The 20916-nt window shown below is 44.5% G+C and overlaps 1 protein-coding gene across 4 annotated transcripts in view; it reads left to right on the forward strand.

The window, feature by feature from the left end:
* The window catches only part of SPAG17 (sperm associated antigen 17), a 301346-nt gene that overhangs the window by 225929 nt on the left and 54501 nt on the right, over positions 1-20916 (forward strand). For all 4 annotated transcript variants that reach the window (XR_004372764.2, XM_032773620.2, XM_075071732.1 and 1 more), the window contains exons 26-31: positions 281-534; positions 9463-9616; positions 10380-10603; positions 10908-11052; positions 12352-12506; positions 12965-13150. Coding sequence is in view for 3 of the 4 variants with exons in the window: in XM_032773620.2 (XP_032629511.1) it covers positions 281-534; positions 9463-9616; positions 10380-10603; positions 10908-11052; positions 12352-12506; positions 12965-13150 (1118 nt within the window). In the remaining variant the exon portion in view is untranslated. The remainder of the gene's footprint in view (positions 1-280; positions 535-9462; positions 9617-10379; positions 10604-10907; positions 11053-12351; positions 12507-12964; positions 13151-20916) is intronic.

A 20916-nucleotide genomic window follows, 5' to 3' on the forward strand; every position in this document is an offset into this window, starting at 1 on the left:
GTACTAATCTCCTATAGGTGTGCAGCCTGTCTATACAATTGTCCACCACACTCAGTATACAATGAGCTCTACTGTCTGTGTCTAAGATTGACCCAAAGAATTTATTTCCAGAGACTGTCTACTTTTATGTTTGTAAAGCATCAGCCAATGTGATGACACTCACTAAATAATAATTTTCACCAGTATTGAAGCTAAGATGCAACAGTGATGGGCTCCTTAGAATTGCTTAGATGACAACGGCTACTCTGGTACTGTTAATTAATATAGACTTTAATTTCAGATTTAAAAGCTGAGTCTAAGGAAGCTGAAGCCAAGGCAGATGAAGCCAACAAAAGTGAAACCAAGGCAGATGAGGCCAAGGCAGAAAAAGCCAAGCAACCGACTCTGGAAATCCTAGTTAGGCAGAGTTATCCGCAAAGGGTGAAGCATTCCCATCTGTACAAAGCAGTGAAGAAACCAGTAGAACAGGAAGTGTCTAGAGTCATTACCAGCCAAGGAACTGTCGTAAAGTACATGATTGATGGATCCACCCAGGTATAGTAAAGAGTTTGATTAGAAATGGGTTCAGCTTGGTTTTCTGGACGGGCCAAGTAGTCGTGGCCTACAGTTTCTGCCTGTCGGCAGTCTGCACCATTGGGAAAAGATATGGTTTTTACATAATTCCTGGAAAGACCACAGCCAGAATAACAGTCCTTTTGGAATGACAACACAGAGTTGTCCAGCCTGTGTTTGAGGCTAGATGTCTGTGATGGGGTGTGTAAATCCCACATTGATACAGACGGGGCTTGGGAGAGTGTGTGCTAAGATAGCTCAGTCCCGCCAGCCCTGCCAGTCATGCTTGGTAGTGTTGATGGCTTTGAAGGGAGAAAGCTGCAGTATGCAAAGCAGGAAACCCTGAGAAGGGGGTGACTAAAGTGGCTCCTGAAATAGCAGGAGGAACCCTCATGCCAGAACTGCCCTCAGCTCTGCAAGGAGTCCAGCAAACCCCAGGACAAGCCTGATAGGGAGCAACTGGCTCAGCTAGCCAGCCATAAGGACTCCAACAAAACTACTACTCAGGCACCCCTCAGGTAAGGCTTTTTTGCCTTTTTATTGACCCCTGAAGGGGCTTGGATTGTGTTGACCTGGGTAAGGGAAAAGCAAAAGTTCAGAAGGAAAGTGAGCAGGCCCACAAGGGTGGGGCCACTACCAGAACTAAGAGGCTGTGGCCTATACTAGGCCATCCAAGTGGTGGAAACTGGGTAAGGTGAGGAGCCCAGCCCAGCTAGGGAGGTGCCCCAGAGACTCTTTTTTACAATGTCATTTCAAGACTACTGCTTTTGATACTTCTGTAATAGTACAGTGCTTCTTTCCTGTCCAGATGACATGTTGGATTGTCCAGTGGCTTGAGAGCTAGTCTAGGTGGTGGGAACCTAGGTTGAATTCTCTAGTCCACCACAGACTTCCTGTGTGACCTTGGGCAAGTCACTTAGTCTTCCTGTACCTCCATTTCCCATCTGTAAAATGAGGATAATAGTATTTCCCTTCCTCACAGGAGCATTGTGAGGATAATGCATTAAAGATGGTGAGGTGTTCAGATACTTCAGTAATAGGAGCCATATCAGTACCTAAGACAGTTCAATATATTCTGCCTATCTATAATCTCTTCTTTGAGTGGTTACAGAAGCGTATTCCACTTGAGTATGTTGTCACCTAGCACACCAAGAGCCAGAGATTTTTTTTCCTGCAGCAGTATTTGTTAGAGCACTGCTCATGCCATACACCTCCTTGTGACCCTCTGTGATGTTCCCATCTCATGTTATCCGGACCGGTGGTCTGCTAGGTCACTCCAATCCTTGACTCTGGGAGCCAGCCTGCACTGCTGTGAGAACCCCCACTCCTGGGCTGTTCAGACACAGCCTCTGACATGTAAGCTGCTCCTTGGACTGTGCAACCGAATGACACTAGCCAATATTTCCGGTCCCAGACATAACCCTAGGAACTTCCATCTGCCAATGTCCAGTTATGCCCACTGGGTGCTGCAAGCTTATATGAGTTTGTCAATTTAACAAAGAAATTGATGTGTACCAGACTTGTTATCCCAAGGGGAGTCTCTGACATGCTTCAAACCAAATGCACTGCTTCAAGTAGAATAAACAGATTTATTAACTACAAAGATAGATTTTTGGATGATTATAAGTTAAAACATAACCAGTCAGATTTGGTCAAATGAACTAAAAGCAAAACACATTCTAAGCTGCTCTTAACACTTTCAGTGCCCTTATAAACTTAGATGCTTCTCACCACAGGCTGACTTATTGCTCTTCAGCCAGGTTCTCCTCTTTGATCAGCAGTTCAATTGCTTGGTGTGGTGTCTGTAGATGTAGGTGGAACAGAGAAAGAGAGTATGGCAACGATCTCTCCCTTTTATCATGTTCTCTTCCCTCTTGGTTTTGCCCCCACCCTTCAGAGTCAGGTGAACATTGCATCATTGCACTCCCAAACTGACCAAGGGAAGAGAGGTGTCTCACTCAAGAGCCCAACAAATCCTTTTGTTGCTGCCTAGGCCAGTGTCTGTCGTTCCTGTGAGGCTGAGCTCTGTTTGTCCCATACATGCCCTGATGAGGTGTGAACTGCCCCTCTGCTCTTGGAGAGTTTTTCTTTGGGCTTATTTTAAGCCATGAGGATACATTTTCAGCCTCATAACAACATACAAGAAATTATAACCTATAATATTATTATAACATTGCTGTGAAGACAATCACTATAACAACCAGGCTCAGTGCATCATGAGCCTTCCGAAGACACCCGATATGACAAACTTTGCATTGGACACCACACAATCATTTTATAAAGATGAACATGGGGGTGTAGGAAGGGTGTTCCCATGAGGTACAGAACGCCACACCCTCCTGAGACTATATAAGGCTGGCAGCACCCCAGTCCTCCTCAGTTCCTTCTTACCATCTGCAACCTGCATCTGAGTTCCGCATGCAGATTTTCTCCTCACAGTTTTTCTACTGCATCAGCAGTTTGTATCTGAGACCTTCGTACTGTATATAGTACCTGTAGTTTAGTGTAGTTTGTTCTGCTCAGCACTGTAGGCTATGCAGTATTTCCTGGGCTTCAAAAATTGCCTGTCATATGGGGTTTCTATCTCTCATAGTGACACTCACACACGGTGCTTATTGTGCCTTGGCGAAGGCCATACTAAAGAAAAGTGCAGTATTTGTCATTCTTTTCTTAAAAGAATGCAGATCACTATAGTCATTAGCCTGAAGCAACATCACGGGCAATGAGGCCTGTCTCCGCACCTGGACCTTTTTTAGATTGCTTGATCAACCATCTTTAGATGTCCTCTGCCTCTGCGCTAGTTCTGGACAGACCTCAGAACTCTGAACTCCCTTTGATAAAGGAAAGGGGTCATTCATCATCTCCACATATCCGTCGTAAGAGGTCTCATAAAACAGACTGGAGCCATCCAAGACTGAAGAAGGATTCATCCTCCTCTTCACTGAGAACAGGGCCTCAGCCTCAGCAAAACTGAGGTACCCAGGATAGAGCCAGGGCATCATCCCATGTGCCCCCTGTACCAAGGTGGGAGGATCCCAGTGCTGTACTGTCAACTCTGGAACTATCTGTGGGACAGCCATTGAATTCAGTACCTATGGACATGACTGCTGCTCCATTGCTGTCGGTGCTGTTGACCCTACAAGTTTACATGGGAGCATCAGACTTACTTTGTCTGTCTGTACAGGCATCCCCATTAACTCAGAATGTCAGGGCAGGGCCAGTGCCTCAGGCTAGTTCAAACCTTTTGTCCTTTTCTGCTTCAGGACAAAGATTGCCCTCATCTCCGGTAACAATGAAGAAGCAGGCACCGTCCATGGTACCTATGCTGACTGGACGGGTACTGACGCACCCTCAGCACTGTCTACATCATCAAGTTTGGCATCAGCATTCTCAGTATCGGTGGGTTTCTCAGGGTGTGGACCAAATAGCTCCTTGACACCAGAAGCACACCCATCCTCAGTTCCAGTCCCTGATACAAAACCCTCTCAAGGTGCCTTTGCAGTGCCAACCATGATTCTGCTTATGGTACTAACATTAACCTTATCCCACTGGGTTATTCTGTGACCCCAGCACAATAGTACATCTGATGCCCACTGATTATTCAAACAGCACATCACAGATCACACTCCAGGTTGGAGTCCGTCAGTTCCTCTCTAATCCTGCCTTGACTAAAGAGATCAAGATACCCATGTGGAGTAAACATTGGTACCAAGAGCAGAGTCATTCTCGTAGTAAAGACAACTCATCCTGGCCCACTGTGTACTGGCTTCCTATGCCATACCCTATGTCTCAGTGGCCCCGTGGGGATCTCTGGGTGCTTTTCATTCCCACAGATCCAAATCTCCACACAGATCTCAGAGCAATTTATGACACAAGCACAAGATAACATCCATCCTCCTCAGCCACCTCCTTTGGAGGACCCTTTGCCAGAGGAACAGCTCATGCCCCAGGAAACGCCTGTGGCCCCAGTAATTCCGAACTCATCCTCTCTGGATGATGCAGTGGCCCTGAGTTCAGCTTCTCCTGTCCCAGATGATTTCATATCTTACCAAGAATCGCTTAGGAGAATGACTGCAGCTCTTATACTCAAGCTAAACTAGTACAGGAAAATAGTCACAAATTGGTGGATATCCTCTAGGCACCAAACCCAGGAAGGGTTACTTTCCTAATTAATGGCACATTAACTTTGTGGCACATTGTGGGGCAGTGGTTTCAAACATTGTGGGGCAGTTGAAGAAAATTGTTGATGCCCATGACCCAACGGAGCTGGGGATGAGGGGTTTGGTGTTTGGGAGGTGCTCAGGGCTGGGGCAGAGGGTTGGGGGGTGGAGGTGAGGGCTGTGGGGTGGGGCTGGGAATGAGAGGTTCAGGGTGTAGGAGGGGGCTCTTGGCTGGGGCAGGGGGTTGGGGTGCAGGAGAGAGGCAGGGCTCTAGGCTGGGGATGAGAGGTTTGGGGTGCAAGAGGGACTCCAGGTTTGGGGGGACTAAGGGCTATGACAGGGCATTGGGTGCAGGAGGGGGTCAGTGCTCTGGGATGGGAGTGGAGGCTCTGGGATGGGTCTGATGATGTGGGGTTTGGGGTCCAGGACGGGGTTCCAGGTGTGGGGTGACTCAGGGCTGGGGCAGGGGATTGAGGCACAGGGTTGGGGTGCAGACTTACCTCCCATGGTTCCCCATCAGCAGCACAGCTAGGGTGCACTGTGGACCGCAATGCGCCCTGGAAGCAGCCAGCAACAGGTCTATCTCCTAGGCAGAGGCGTGCAATCCTCGCCCACAGGCACTGCCCCCCACCTTCCCAGTTCTGATTGGCCGGCAGTGTGGAGCTGGTGCTCGGTGCGGGAGAAGCACGCGGAGCCCTCTGGCCTCCCTGCCTAGAAGCCAGACCTGCTGTTGGCCACTTCCAGGGCACAGCGCAGTTTTGGAAAAAGGTAGGCACTAGCCTGCCTTAGCTGGGCAGCACTGCCGACAGGACTTTTAATGTCCCAGTCGGCGGTGCTTACCAGAGCAAGGCGACCTAGCACCTTACATGCCACAACCCAGTAGTAGATCGCGACCCACCGTGTGTAAAATACTGCTGTAGTGGTCCCTCAGGCCCAGACTCAGAGGGAGGCCACTCTGTGTCGCAGCATCAGGCAACAAAGAGTCGATTAACAGTCTATGGCTCTGGCCCTCTGGCATGCATAGCAATAAGCAGGCCCTAGCCCTAGAGGCTTGGGCCAGGGCAATCACAGTCTTGGCTCTGGGCAGGGTAGAGCATGGAGCAGCCTTTCACCTAAGTCTCCTAGCTAAGGCAGCCAGTAGATAAACAATCTGAGGCCCTGGCCCTCTAGGCAGGGCAGGACAGAGTAGGGAGCAGGCTTTCCCCTAAGCCTCCTGGCTAGGACAGCCAGCAAATAAGTCTGTGGCTCTGGCCCTTTGGGAAAAATAGGCTGCTACTCCAAGGGTGCATTTGGCAGCAGGGGGTGGGGTACCTGGGCCCACTCTACTGCACTGGGTCCCAGCCCAGGGCCCTAACAGTGGCAAATGGCTCTGCCACTGGGTCAGCAGGGATCCTACTGAAACAGGCTGACCTATGCTCTAGCAACAAAATAAGACTAAAGTCTTATGTCCCTGAACCACTTACTACAACAGTCTGGATGGGGTTTCTGTAGTCCAAGAGTCCGCTGTCTTTTTAGGGTACACTGCAGATGGCAGTCCCAGCAACTCCTCTCCAGTGTCAGTCTCGTCTGGGGGTAGGGTGCTGCACAGCGCCAGTTCAGCTCCAGAGTTCTGCAGCAGGCTGGAGACATCTGCCTTCTCCCCTCCTGGCTCCAGCTTGACTGATGTGCAGGTCCTGGCTTTTCTAATTCCTGTCATGCCCCTCTGCTTCCACAAACACAACACATACTAATAATTAATAGGGGGGCCCTTGAGCTGCTTGAGACCCTAAGCAATTGGAGTCATCGTGGATAGTTCTCTGAAGACATCCAGGCAGTGTGCAGCATCGGTCAAAAAGCTAACAGGATGTTAGGAATCATTTAAAAAGAGAGAGAGAATAAGACAGAGAATATCTTATTGCCCTTATATAAATCCATGGTACATTCACATACTTGAATACAGATGTGGTCTCCTCATCTCAAAAAAGATAAACTGGCATTAGAAAAGGTTCAGAGAAGGGCAACTAAAATGGTTAGGGGTTTGGAACAGGTCCCATGTGAGGAGAGAGTAAAGAGGCTAGGACTTTTCGGCTTGGAAGAGAGGAAACTAAGGGGGAATATGATAGAGGTATATAAAATCATGAGTGATGTGATGGAGAAAGTGAATAAGAAAGTTATTTACTTGTTCCCATAATATAAGAACTAGGGGCCACCAAATAAAATTAATGGGCAGCAGGTTTAAAACAAATAAAAGGAAGTTCTTCTTCACACAGCACACAGTCAACCTGTGGAACGCCTTGCCTGAGGAGGTTGTGAAGGCTAGTACTATAACAGGGTTTAAAAGAGAACTAGATAAATTCATGGAGGTTAAGTCCATTAATGGCTATTAGCCAGGATGGGTAAGGAATGGTGACCCTAGCCTCTGTTTGTGGATGGCAGGAGAGAGATCACTTGTTTGTTACCTGTTAGGTTCACTCCCTCTGGGACATCCAGCATTGGCCACTGTCGGTAGACAGGATACTGGGCTGGATGGACCTTTGGTCAGACCCACTACGGCTGTTCTTATGTTTTTATTATTCATGTCATTGCTTGTTAGTCACCAGGAGTGGGTTATTTATTGGCAAGCACTTGAAGATGAAGAAACAGTTACTTACTTTACAGTAACTATGAGTCTTTGAAATGTGTTATCCATAGATATTTTGTGACCTGCCCCTAGAACACCTGGATTCTGTGTTGGCAAAGGAACTGAGTGGCAGTCAGGGCTCCCCTGCTCTTTTTGCCTTCAGCATAGGGCACAAGGCCACTCAGGACACAAATACAACCCAACAGAAACTGCTGGCCAAAATAGTCCAATCTTGAGTTCATGGATAGGGTGACCATATGTCCCGTTTTGGCCAGGACAGTCCCCTTTTTTAAGCCTTGTCCCGGACGTCCTGATTTTGTTTAGCAAAAATGGGCATTTGTCCTGTTTTGCTTTTGCGAGTTTCAGGTTGCTCTGATCAGTTGGCAAAAGCAAATGGAACAAATGCCCAGTTTTGCCCAAAAAGTGGGTTGTACCCCCATCAGGAACATTTGGAGAGGCCAGTGGCGACACGAGGTGCTGGTAATGGGGCTTGTGCTGTGAGGCTCAGGTGGTCAGCCACAGTCCCGGGTGGCATGGGGCTCAGGCAAGCAGCAATGCCAAGTGGCTTGGGATAGCCCCATGGGGGGGGGGGCTCTCAGGTGAGCGGTCATGCCAAGCTGCTCAAGCCAGAGACCTGCCATGTCCTGATTTTACTTTGATAAATATGGTCACCTTACTCATGGACATGTGTGCACTGTCAGCATACCACCTACCCTGATCTAATCTGTGCTTACACTTGCCACTGCCCCAGTTCCCCTTTTGGCCTCCTCAATAACCCCACAAAAGGGCAGGTTTATTCACAGGAAGTTGAAAATTGAAAGCAAAACTCCTTTTGGTGACCAGAGAGTTTTGTTATCAGAGTCCCAAATAATGTCTGTCACCACAAGACAAAGTTAATGTACTCAACTCTGATATCTTGTGCCACTCTTGGGGACCCTATTCAATCCCAGCCTCTTGATTCTCTTCTGTCCTCTACTCACCTTGAATCTTCCCCTGCTCTTTATCATGCAGCCACTCCCAGGGCTTTTCCACCTGGAGTCTTGCCCTGCTCTAGGGTTGCCACCTTTCTAAAGGCTGGTAACCAGACCCTGAGGCCCTGCGCCCTGCTCAACCTCTTCTCCCCATGGCCCCGCTCCCATCGCTTGCAGGGTCTTCACCAGTACAGCTGAGGCTGCCTTGTCCACCATCTGTGGGCTGCACAGGGCCAGGTGTAGCAGCTTGGCCCGGGAGGCAGCTTCTGCAGCTCTGCCTCCTTCCTTCTGCTTAGGGTTGCCATTTTTTGCACAGATTAAAAAAAATGGACATCAGGACTTGTTAAGCAGCCCCCAGACACACAAGCTGAAACCCAGACTGTCTGGGTGCAACCAGATGGGTGGCAACCCTACCCTACTCCGTCTCAAGCAGCAACCTGCAGGGCTTGCTACCTGAAGTCCTTCCTTTCTCTCAGAAAAGGATCCAAAACCTCCTGTCCCTGGGCAGGCCTCTGTCTGCCCTGTGACTCTCTCCTCTGGCTTGACTGCCTTCATGAAGCCCCTCTTATCTATACTCCAGAGGCCTGATATAGACACATGATCCACCTGTCACATGACAATCTTCATTCTCTCCACCTGGGGAGGCAAGTTAAGTAGACTGGGCCCATCTCCTTGTAAAGAGGCCCACCATCCTGTGACATGTATCAAGAGTGGAGGACATGTGGACAACCTGTCAAGAAAAACCACATTTACTGTGAGTATGTAACTTTCTTCCTCTATGAGCCACTATCATGGCAAAAGCTATATACTCCAGTGCTGGAAATGACCCATCCCAGAACAAAACCCAATACAGTGAGACAAATGAGCTAGCAGGTCTGTAAAAAGTGGCATACAAAAAACTCAGGAAATATCAACGATTTAAACAGAATGGTCATTATGTTTTATGTTTATAATATCACCATGTAATTAAATAGAATCACTGTTTATTTGAAGCTTGTGCAGTTACAATTATTGATCCCACTTTTTTCTGATTAGTGATCTTTATCTCCTGCACTCACTCTGAGGGCTTCTTTCCTTCTCCTTTATTTACTACTTTCATTTGAACATTTTCTCTGTTTTATGTTCTTTTTGTTATTTAAAATTATTTTAATATAAAGAAACTGCTTTGTTTTCTCCCGAGGTTCTTTTTCCTGATGGCACGGTGATCAAGAGTCCCGATTCAGTTCTAACATCATCACCTGCAGTTAGTACACAATCATCCATTGTTGAGACTAGCCTACAGAGCCAACCATTGCCAAAACTGGTGCCTTCTACTGACATCAGCACTAAAAAAGGTAGCATTTTCAGTGTTAATCAGCTGCAGTTATTGTTTTTCTGCAGCCTGGAAGTTCTGCCAGTGTTGAGAATGTGCCATTTTACCTGCACTTTAGTGTTGCAATACTTCTTAAGTTTGTCACCTTTATAGGCATTAATGTCTCCTCTTTCTCTCCAGCCCTTTCTTTTTCTTCTAATGTGGAAGAAAACATACATATGAAAATATATATGAGTTCACCAATACCAGAGTGACCCAATACAAAGTATATTAAAGTAAATCCTCAGACTTTTGGTAATATCAAATCCCTGAGACCTTATTAACCTTTTACTCTGTCCCTATTCAGGGATGCTCCTCTTGAAGTCAATGGGTGTTTGGCTAAGTAAGGGCTGAGTAAGGACCTCAGAGTACAGCTCAAAATAATTACCCATAATCATAACATTAACTTGTACTTTACTGGGGCCTTATCTCATGAATAGAAATTGGTGACTGAGCTCATCATCAGGAAAAACCTGTAGAAAATCAACTTTGATTTCATCCTGCGGAGACAGAGAGAAGGCAAGTGAGACCACGTTTCAGGATTTCTTGATCTCAGTTGGGCCTCCAGCCACACTTTACACATTACAGCAATGTGGTTTTTATTTTTATTTTTTTATTTTTTTTAATTTTGCAATGTCTTGTTTTGATATTCCAGAAAGTTTATAGTTTACTGACACATCTTTTGATGCTCTGTGCTACATATTACACTGACCTAGACCAATAGGTGTTTGTTTCTGTTCTTACAGGAAAGGGTGGCCACAAAGGTAGCACAGCACCAGCAGCCAAATATGAGTTGCCTGAATCTGCTGTTCAGGAACCCCTACCTACTCTGCTACAACCTGTAGACAACCAGTTAGGCACCTGGATAACAACCACCCCATCAGGCATTCAAGTGGGCACTAAGGGAGCAAACAGAATGGATCTGAAGCCACTGTTAACTTATCAGGCAACTGACCCAGTTAATGGAATGGTACTGCTATTCTAATATCATAGTTCTAACCTACTGAGTTTAAAGATCTGGCTGATAGCATTTGTTACAGATTTTGTTCATTGGATATGTTTCCTTAGATCTCTAATATTATACTATTAAAGATACACAGGTATTAGATTTGGAAAAAACTCTGAACTTTCAAACCACTGAGCAATATAAAATTGTGTTGTTTAGCTTTGTCAAATGTGCAGTATCTTATCTTATCTATCTAATGTGTTATTGATACTGCTGTTACAGTGGTATCTGAGAGCCACTGGAAACCAGTATTCCTTTACCCTTCCAGGTTATGATAATGCGAGAAGACAAGGTGCTAATGGTTCAGAAAATGGATGATACCAAGATAGTGGATCATGCTGATGGTACTAGAATCACCACATTTTATCAAGATTATGAGGAACCTTTTGTATCTGAGGATAATGAAGAAATAGGTAAAATCAAAAAGGGAGCAATTCCCACTCCTGTATCTTGTAAAACTGTAATATTTCAACATAAACAATAGATTTTCCAACCAAGGTTTTATATGTATAGCCTACACAACAAATCTGATCTCAGTTGGTCTAGGATGGGCTTCTTTGGAGAACTTTATTTCTTCAGGAGTTGTTATAACAGACTTCAATGTGGCAAAAGAGAAGTAACAAGCAGGTCTTCCATCCATCCATTGATCCACTTATTTGACCCTCATCACTGTGGTAGTAGCTGCATACTTTTCTCATTACACTTCTACCTCGATATAACACTGTCCTCGGGAGCCAAAAAATCTTACCATGTTATAGGTGAAACCACATTATATCGAACTTGCTTTGATCCCACTGAGTGCGCAGCCCCACCCCTGCCACTGGAGCTCTGCTTTACTGCATTATATTCAAATTCATGTTATATCGAGTGGTGTTATATCGGGGTAGAGGTCTACTTTAAAAAAAAATTCCTCTTTCTTTCCTGTCATCAACAAGCAGACTAAGTGTGTTTGATTTTTAAATTACTGAATCTGTGAGAAGTTGGTACTATTGTGAAAAAACTTAGGTGCAAAGAGATATGTTTTACATTTGTCTCTGAATGCAGTGAGGCTAATGGTCATTCATATTCCTTCTGGCAGTATGTCTCATTGGTCCAGTTGCTGTGCAGGTTTTGTCCCTCAAGGTCAGGTGCCAACCCCTGTTGGCTGACAGTGACATTGTTCTAGTGGAATGTAGTGGGAGGTTCTGGTCATGAAGGGAGAAATGGTAGACAGGACTATGTAGGACTTTAAACTGGACTATGTATTCAAAGGGGAACCAGTCTAGAGAATAGCATATCAGGATGACGGGTTCCTTGTGAGCTGTGTTGCTGTGGGCTGATGCATTTCCTCACAGCCTGGGGCTTCCTTCCCAGATATAAAGAATTTCAGTAGTACAGCCTATATGTTACAAATGCATGGATTATTTTGGCTAGGTCTACTACACATAATCTTCTGACAAGCCATATATGATAGTGAGGATTTTCTGCTATTGTAGCTACTTGGATGTCCAAATACAGTGCAGAGTCTAAGAGAATTCCAAGCCTACAGATTGTTTTGAGAATATAAGAGCCGGTGCCTTCAATGAAAGGAATTTTTATGGAGAAGAGTTCGTCAAGGTGCCCTGTGCAAGAGCTGAAGGACCAGCCCTATTAGAGATAAAGAAACTGAGACATAGATTGTCCCACAGTTCATGTCCTCCTGTTTGGTGTGGCTAACCTGTTTTCATTACTAGGTGAATCTCTACAAACTATCAGAAGGAAAGTAAAATGCATACGAGTGGAGAATCCTGACTTTGCTACGATTATAACAAACTGTGAAGATAGCACCTGTTGTACCATCTTTGGAGATGGGACATCTATTATAGCAAAGCCACAGGGAACATATCAGGTGAGCATTAGTCTAAGATTATAACAGTGTAATGTATGTGTTTGTGTTCTGAACTTCTCATCCCTGCCTTTGTCTCCTCTTACCCTAGCTATCATAACTCCCTTTTCTATGGCCTTTCCACATCCTATCCAGATTCCAACTTTGCAGAATGTGGCCACTCCACCTATACTCAAACTCCACAACTCTGTGGATTTCCATTTACTTCAGAAGCCAGTTCAAAATTTCTCTCGTATTAAAAATATTAATTTTTAAAATATTGCACAGACTAACATCAGCCTACGTCTTGGGCTTTGTCTTTCTCTGTTTCCCTCTCCACTCCCTCCAAACAGGATAATTACATATTAAAGGTCTGGATTGGATTTTTCTTCCTGAATTCAACAATTGCTCATTTTCAAATTGTTTCTAAACTCAGAAGTCAACCATTGGCAGCTGAACCTCCTCTCCTCTCGTTTTGGCAGGTGTTACCCTCCAGTACCGGCTGCCTATTCATTGACGATGATTGTTCAGCAGTTTATTCCCATGAGATTTTCAATAAAACTCAGCTTCTGTGCAAGAGTGAGGAGAAACAAGCAGGGAGATACGTTATGAAACACACCTCCAATGTTATCTGTGAGATGCTGGATCCTGAAGGAAATCTTTTCAAGGTAAAATACCAAGTAGGAAGTCAGAACTTGTATTTTGTGTTAAGTAGTTTTATCTACTTTGTAAATGGAGAGCTTTGTAGCCCTATAGTGTTAATACTGTGGGTGGGCAGCTTAGCCAACCAAATGTCACAGCAGCCGGACACTGGATATGGTACCTCAGCATAGAGTAGACTTCAGTCTGGAAGTGACTTTTGGAGCTCCCTCACCTTTAGAGGCAAAAAACGAAGTGTCACACAAAATGAGACCATTGGTGTGCAACTGCATCATGTCTGTAAAGTCACATTGATTAATGTGACTTGTTGCACTATTTTAAGCAAAGGAAGTAGTTGTAAGAGTTGGAATCTGAACAGGGGAAAGGATACTTTTCATTTTCTTACAAAACCCCACTAAAATATTTAAACCTAAGCTACTCAGTAGAGCAAAACCAGTTGTAAAAAGTGTGATTCAGTCGCTAGAGTCACACTGCTTAGTGTTGTGATCCTTTCTGATCTTAAAAGCTAGATGGGTTTGAGCTAGGTTAGTACTTGGATGTGAGTCCATGAAGCAGCATCTAGGGGATAGGAAGCCACATTGGTTACTAATCCGGAGGTGTTTTTTCTGACTCAGTATTGTGCTTCCAGTGTTGTGCTTAGTGGTGGTGTGTTTCTGCATGTAATCTCTTTCTTTCAATAACTTCTTTATAGTTAGGTTTGCAACCAGCTTTCATTTTCCCACGTTCCTTTACTACCTTAATTCAGCCTTGTGAAGGGCAACACTCACTGCCAGTGCCGTCTAGGGCTCAGGCAGGAATGTGGCAGGTCGTCTACCTCCCAGGTGTTCCACTTTCTTACTACAGCTCTGCCCATGGTGGTCTGTCCTCTCCATGACACAGCCCCCCAGCCAAGTCAAACTTTCAAGTAGATCTAAAGAGTCTGATAATGGGGAAGTCTTCAGAACTCAGTAAAGGATTCCCCTTGGCTCAGGGTCTTGTGGTCCAGACCTTCATACTTTCAGGGTCTCCCTACAACTAGGTTCCCCACCTAGGGTTGTCCCTCTTTAGGGATTGGTAAGGGAGCATGGGCCCACCCTCAACACTGATCAGTGATCCAGTGCAAAGTGGTAGGCAGCTAAGTTCAGCACCTTGGGAGACTATATGGCTTACTCCCTGGATCACTTCCTTCCAGTCCCCTCTCTTCCCCCTCGGTAAAGTAAATGACTTAAACACAAAGATACAGTCTCGACCTTCAGAGAGTCACTGGTCTCTTCTTTGTAGACTTGGTCAGGTCTCTGTAGTCAGCCTCAGACAGCAAGAATTCCTGTGATGCTTCTTCCCAGGAGCTCAGAATGCAGGTCAACTCACCTCCACTATCTGCCTCCCACTGAGCTACTCTGCTTCCCTTTTTAAGCTCCTCCTCCAGCGTGTGCCGGCTTTGCAGGTGCTGTGGGGTGGGGCTGCCTGGCTCAAGAGTAGCCCTTTAACCCCTTCCTTTCCAGTGTAAGGTTTGTGCACTCCATCACAATCACCTGTGGGTGTATGCGTTATGATACAATCTTTAATTACATGATCACATACTGTTTTTTTCACAGGACGCCTAGTTCATTCAATGCACAAGCTGGACCGTGGCTCACTAAATGAGCAGCTATCTTGGGCTTTTCTATAGCACTTATTGTAGTAGCTAATACTTCACAACATCCCTGTGAGATGAGGTGGTATTAGTTCCATTTTACAGATGAAACACTGAGGTACAGAAAGATTAAGGTCAAAAATTTCCACTGATTTTGTGTATCTAATCCAAGACACCTATGACCTGATTTCTCAGCGTATTTAGCATTATGTAGCATTTTACACGTTCAAAACACAGCTTTGGTTGACTTTACTTGCAGCCATGAATGCTCATCACTTTTTCTGAACGGACCTCAAGGTTTCAAATTGGGCACCCAGAAAATGAGGAACTCACAATTAGTGATCACCTGTGACAAGTTTGGTTTAAATGACTTCAGCATCACACAGGCAGAGGCAGATATAGAATACAGTTCAATAGACTACAGCATCATCAGCTGCCTTAACCATGAGATCTTCTCCTCTCTTCCTGCAGTCTCCTGTGTCATTCACAACATATCTTCAAATTTCTACAACAAATGATGTGTAGTGTTTCCACAGATGATAACCTCCTTCATTTTGCACAATCCTGATTCACCCCAGAGTAGGTCTATCCTCCCCTGTGCACTGAATGAGTCAGAGGTCATGTGGAAAAAAGAATGCATGATCATGTCATAATGTATACACACAAGGGGGTGAGGGGCAAATCAAGATTGCAGTGCAACCTGAATTCTGGCATTCCCTGATTTTGGAGTGCTTTACTTTGCAACCTTAATAATGTATTTTTATATAGTTTTTTGAGTGTGATTTCCTATGTTTTTAAAAAAGCAAATTGAATAAACAGAAATTCTATTTTGTGGCATCATACTGATACTCATGTTCCTCATGTAGCCTTTTGTTTTATTTAAAGTGAATTTAGTGATTACACTACCATGGGTTCGGCTCCAGTTGCTACAGTTTTAAACATAACAGGGTGAAATGGTCTCTGGTGCTTTTCTCAAATATGGAGGCTCTATGAACACACGAAGTCGAAGGACAATGACCACAGACACAATAAGAACTACGAAGTCTTATCTGTACTACAAGTTTTACTAAAGCAATAAGTAAAGTTACAATTACCCATACATATAGATATCCTGCAAAAACCTACACAATAATTATAACTGTATTTGTAATCACATCCTCAAAGATATTCTTGGGTCTGATGGATCCCTCAATAGATGATGATCGCTAGAGGGGTAGTTCCTGCTGGGGTTCTTATGGGGTCTTCTCACTTTTACTCAACGAGACAACCCTCTATTGTATTGTAATTCTAGCCACACTTAACATCTTATGCATATGCATGAAGGTGTCAGTCAGCCTTCTTTCCCTTGTCTGTACTTTCACACCCCATGAATATTAGTGTGCCCTGTTTTTCATAGGTTGTTCATAGTTCCTCTTATTCTCATTAGCATTTATGAATGACATGTATCCAGCAGTCAGGACATTTAAAGATATTACAGTCAGGTGTGTCATGGTCTCAGACAATATATAGGTTTATTGCAATCCATTTTTTTGTAACCTCACCTATTGGCACATCTTATGCAGTAACCCTGTGACCCTATGAGCATAGGGTTATTCCAAAGCCACTCACTTTTTTCAAACATTCTTAAACCTATGGCTTAGTAGGGCTAAGCTAAAATCTTACAGGTCTCAGCTTGTAGGCCTTATATTTCAACCATGCTTTACTTATATACCTAATACACACTCATCACTCCTAAGTACTTATCAATCCTATACTTCTATAATTCTACAATATTGATTATATATGAGTTGACCATGACATCACATGACACAATGATAAATGGATGATAAAATAAACTAATAAGCTACAGTCAGCAGGGATGGAACTTTTAGATCCTCCACACACAGACCTTAGCTACTTACTTGAGCAAAGGAGTAATTGATGATGGTAGTAGGTTGTCATCCTCTATGTGGGCCAACATTGGAAGGGGTGGGGCACAGACTTTGCCAGTGGGTTTCACAGTACTTTGCTGAGGAATGATGAAACTCTAGAATTCCATTCCAGATCTCAAGGGGAGTCTACTGTAGTGGACACAGACTCTTTTGCCCATTCTCCCCAAGCTTGTCTCCTGTTTCATCCTTTCCAATGACCTATCTATTCGCCACCCCGATCTGTTGTCTCTGTCCTGTGTACCTTGACTAACCTGCTCCAGTCACCATTCTTCAGACATATCAGCCCAGTCTCAGTCTTTACACTGTCGGTCCTAGTTTCATGCACAGGACTCACTGTCTGAATCCCAGTCTCCCCTCCATCCTTCCAGACTCTCCCATCCCACATCCAGTCTCAAACTCCTTATCCAGCCAGTTACAGTTCCTCATCCAATATATCTCTCCCTTCCACCCCCCACTGTCTTCTAGTACCAATCTACCTCCCCAGACACATCATCCAGTGTCAGTCCCTCCCCTTACCCACTTCCCAACTTCTTGCCCCAATCTCCACCCTCACTGGCTCCTGGTCCCAGTCTCTTTGTCGTGCCAGTCCCAGTTCTCCCCTTACTCCATGTTGATAGATGTTTGGCTGTGTGTGTGTGTTCTTTCTGCATGCTGTACTGACGCTGGCCTGATAGCCTGTACAGCAGGCTCTGATTGAACGGCCCAATAAATGCACAGACTCGGTTCAAAGGCATTTGGTCAGGTTTATTGTCAATGAAGGACAGTCCTAACGTCCTGGCTCAATGGTTAAAGGTGCACTAACATATGTATGCTCGTTGCAATGGACTAGCTCAATTAATGGCAGGACTTTCCATTATCCCCTAGGCCAGCTAAAAACACTCCCACTGAGATATTTTTTTATACATCAGTACCAACAAATTACGCACTGTCCCTCTGACTCAGTTAACACCCTCTGACATAGCCACTTAGCACCCATCCCCTTGTACATCTCTAACCATCACACTGTCATCCTGACCTTATCTTTAGGATGGGTCAGCGTGTACCTCATATCTTTAGGGAATGTGTTGGTATTGAGGTGTTCTGGTACCAACCTTCTGGAATGTGTTTGCGTGAGTGCTCTGTGCATAGCACCTCAGGAATGTGTGTTTTTGCAATATCAGCCCAGTTCTTGCCAGATGCTATGAGAAGGGCCTGCCTCTAGCTCACAGCCTGATTTTGCTTTATATTAGCAAAGTTTTGACCACTACGCTAGCCCAGGCCTCAGGCCTCATACCAGGCCTCTGATACAAGGGCTTATATTTCAGGCCCTCTTCCTGTTACCCTCCATAGCTCTTTGTCACATCAGTCTCCCCTCCCCACTGCCCTTTTTTCTGCTCCCACACCCCCCACTAGTGTCTAGTCCCAGTCTCCTTGTCCAGCATTCCTAGTCTCCCCCACAGCCCTGTGTCTAATACTTGTGTTCCCCACCAACCAACTGGTTCCCAGTCTTCCCCCATTTCCCTCAGCATCTCCCAGTCACAGTCTCCTATCTCAGCCAGTTATAGTCACCATTTCTCCCTATCTCCAGCCCCAGTCTCACCAAACTCTTTGTCCCAATCTACTCCTTTCCCACCCTGTCGTCTGGCTTTTGTCCCTTTGTATTTGAATCAGATGGATTATTCCTCTGATGCCTGGGTACCAAAAGGGGTGGGGTCATGAGAGTCGAGCTCATCAGGAATTTTTCAACAAAACAGTTTTTTTCCCCCAGAAAATGGTGATTCATCAAAACTGAAATGTTTCGCAAAAACTTTACAAAAGTATTGGTTTCATTCTGCACTGAAACAGAATAAATGTTGAAACCTGAAAAATTTTCATGAAATTCTTATTTTCCAGCCAGCCTTAACTGAGACCATAAGAGAGACAAGGCTCCTTGCTACCTATTCTGGTGCTTGGCCCCACCGCAGCTCAGAGCAGCCATTATAGAGGAATTCTTACTTCACCCTTGTAACCCTGGCCTGGAGTATGCTTGAATACTCTGTGAGGACAGCACACGCACAGTCTCATCAGCACTAGGAGCTGTGAGGGGATGGAGCATGCTCAGAGAGGATGAAATCTTCAGAGGTTTTAGCCAGTAAAATTGAAGAAGTCTCTCATCAGCATGTGCAAGTTATGATTTTTTCAAAGTTTTTTAACTTGGCCAGATTTGGGCAGACATTCATGGTGAAAGCAAAAGACACATTCCAGAAACAAAGGCTTTCCCTCTTCTAAATTTCAAGTCCCTGATGCAAAACATGAGGATGTAAGAGCTATTCAGAGAAAAGATCATTGGAAATTTTAAATTTAGACAAAACAGTTAGTCTGGCAAAGTTATATAAGCAACTGAAAACAGGGTCTTATTATGGGAAGTGTTGGGTAACTTTAATAATACGGGGTGCAACCTACAAGTACGTACAAAAAGATACATTAAAAGAATCGTAAGGTTGCAAAGTCAACCATTCAAAAGCCAGAAAATGGAGGAATTAAGGTTACTTGTGCAATCATAATCCAGGCCCCTTATGCATGTGTGCTGGGATATAGTCTTGCCCAGTATCACATCAGAAGTCTGTGGCAAGGTCTGGAATAGAATCCAGATTTCCTGGAGTCCATGCCAGCACCTGAACCCGAAGAGAATATCCTTTCACTTCTTGCAACTTTCTGACTCATTCTCTGTCAATCTGGTGCACTAAATGAGGCCTCTAAAACAAATAGTCTCTAATGACGTGATCAGATATTACCATTTGAATTAAAGGAGTAATTAGTAGTAGTAATATGTTGCCCTGTATGTGAATAAGCTACAAGAGGGGGACACAAAACACATTTTGCTTACACAACTATTTGGTAGTCAGAGGGGAATGTTGGGAATAAGGGTTCCTGATCCTATTCCTTGCTCTGGAAGGAAGTGTGGTCTTATAGTTACAGAGAGTCTAGCTCAGTATCTAGAGCTGGCACATTCATTCTGAAAGGTAGTGTGGCTAAAGGGATAATCCTTGGGTCTTTACCGTATTAGAAACAGGGTTCTATTCTCAGTTCTAGCAGTGATCTTTTCCAACCACTCAGGTTTAAGTAGGTTCATGAGCCCTTGTCCAATAACAACAGCTGGGAAGTGCAAAGAATTATTAACACCAATCAGTAGACGATCATTTGGCTCCCCCTCCAGCACACCTTCCTCTAGGCCAAAGAGGTTTGCTGCTGCTGAACCAGTGTGTGGTTACCATGTGGAAAGTTGAGTGGAACCTAAGAGCATACTCAGTTTATTTGGCGTGTAGCAGCTTTGTGGGTCTGGAGAATAATCATTGCAAACAGAGTTTTTAGAAACTGTAGCAGCAAGCCTGCAAAAAGCTGTACTGAGCATATGCAAATGGAAATTGTCAGAAGCTTGTAACTCAGACAAATCTAGAAGACTTTTCCTAGGGACAGAAAAAGGCACTCCTCTGACTTCTGAAATATCCCCCGGCCAAATTTCAGGTTATTGCTCCAAAGCATGAAGGTGCAATAGCTCTTCAAAGCAATCATTGGGAAAATGTTTTACCATTGACAAAAATATCTATTTGTCACTAACCTCATTTCCAGAAACCGCTGAACCATCTTTGCTGAAACGATCCAAATATTTCAGCCTGAGGAAGAAAACTAGAATGGAAAATTAAGCTCAAACAGTCTGGCAAATTTATAAATAATTGAAAGCTAGAGACATTACTACAAGCAGGGATTTCTCTACACCTCCCCTGAATTTCCCCAACTCCCCCCACCCCCAGTTTTGTGAATTAGTTACATGCAGTGTTGCCAATTTAGTGACTGAATGGAAATTTGAATTGAAATAGAAATATTAATACATACTTTAAAAGCATATAAAGTGTATGATAAAATATGTGTATCTGAAAAAGTATAATAGATTTGAAAAGTATGTACATAGACTAGCTTCCTTATACAGCTTTTGTTTTTATGACAATGTCAGTGCATTCATTTTGGTGATGTTGGCCAAATTATGATTTGTAAGCAAAGTCTAAATGAGCTCTCCCTGATGGCTAGTGATGAGCTAGGGATTGAGGGGGAAAGGCTTCAGGACCAGATTGTATTTGCAGTCACACCTAATCTACCTAGGTATCCAGCAAACAGAGCTGTGTTGCCCAAGTAATAGATTTTGGCTGGGGTTGGGTTACAAATCACTTGAATGTGGGGGGAGAGCGGGGAATGAAATGTTGTTATTCTTATGGTA

This window comes from Chelonoidis abingdonii, chromosome 1, assembly GCF_003597395.2.
Source record: "Chelonoidis abingdonii isolate Lonesome George chromosome 1, CheloAbing_2.0, whole genome shotgun sequence".
Classification (NCBI taxonomy): Eukaryota; Metazoa; Chordata; order Testudines; family Testudinidae; genus Chelonoidis; species Chelonoidis abingdonii.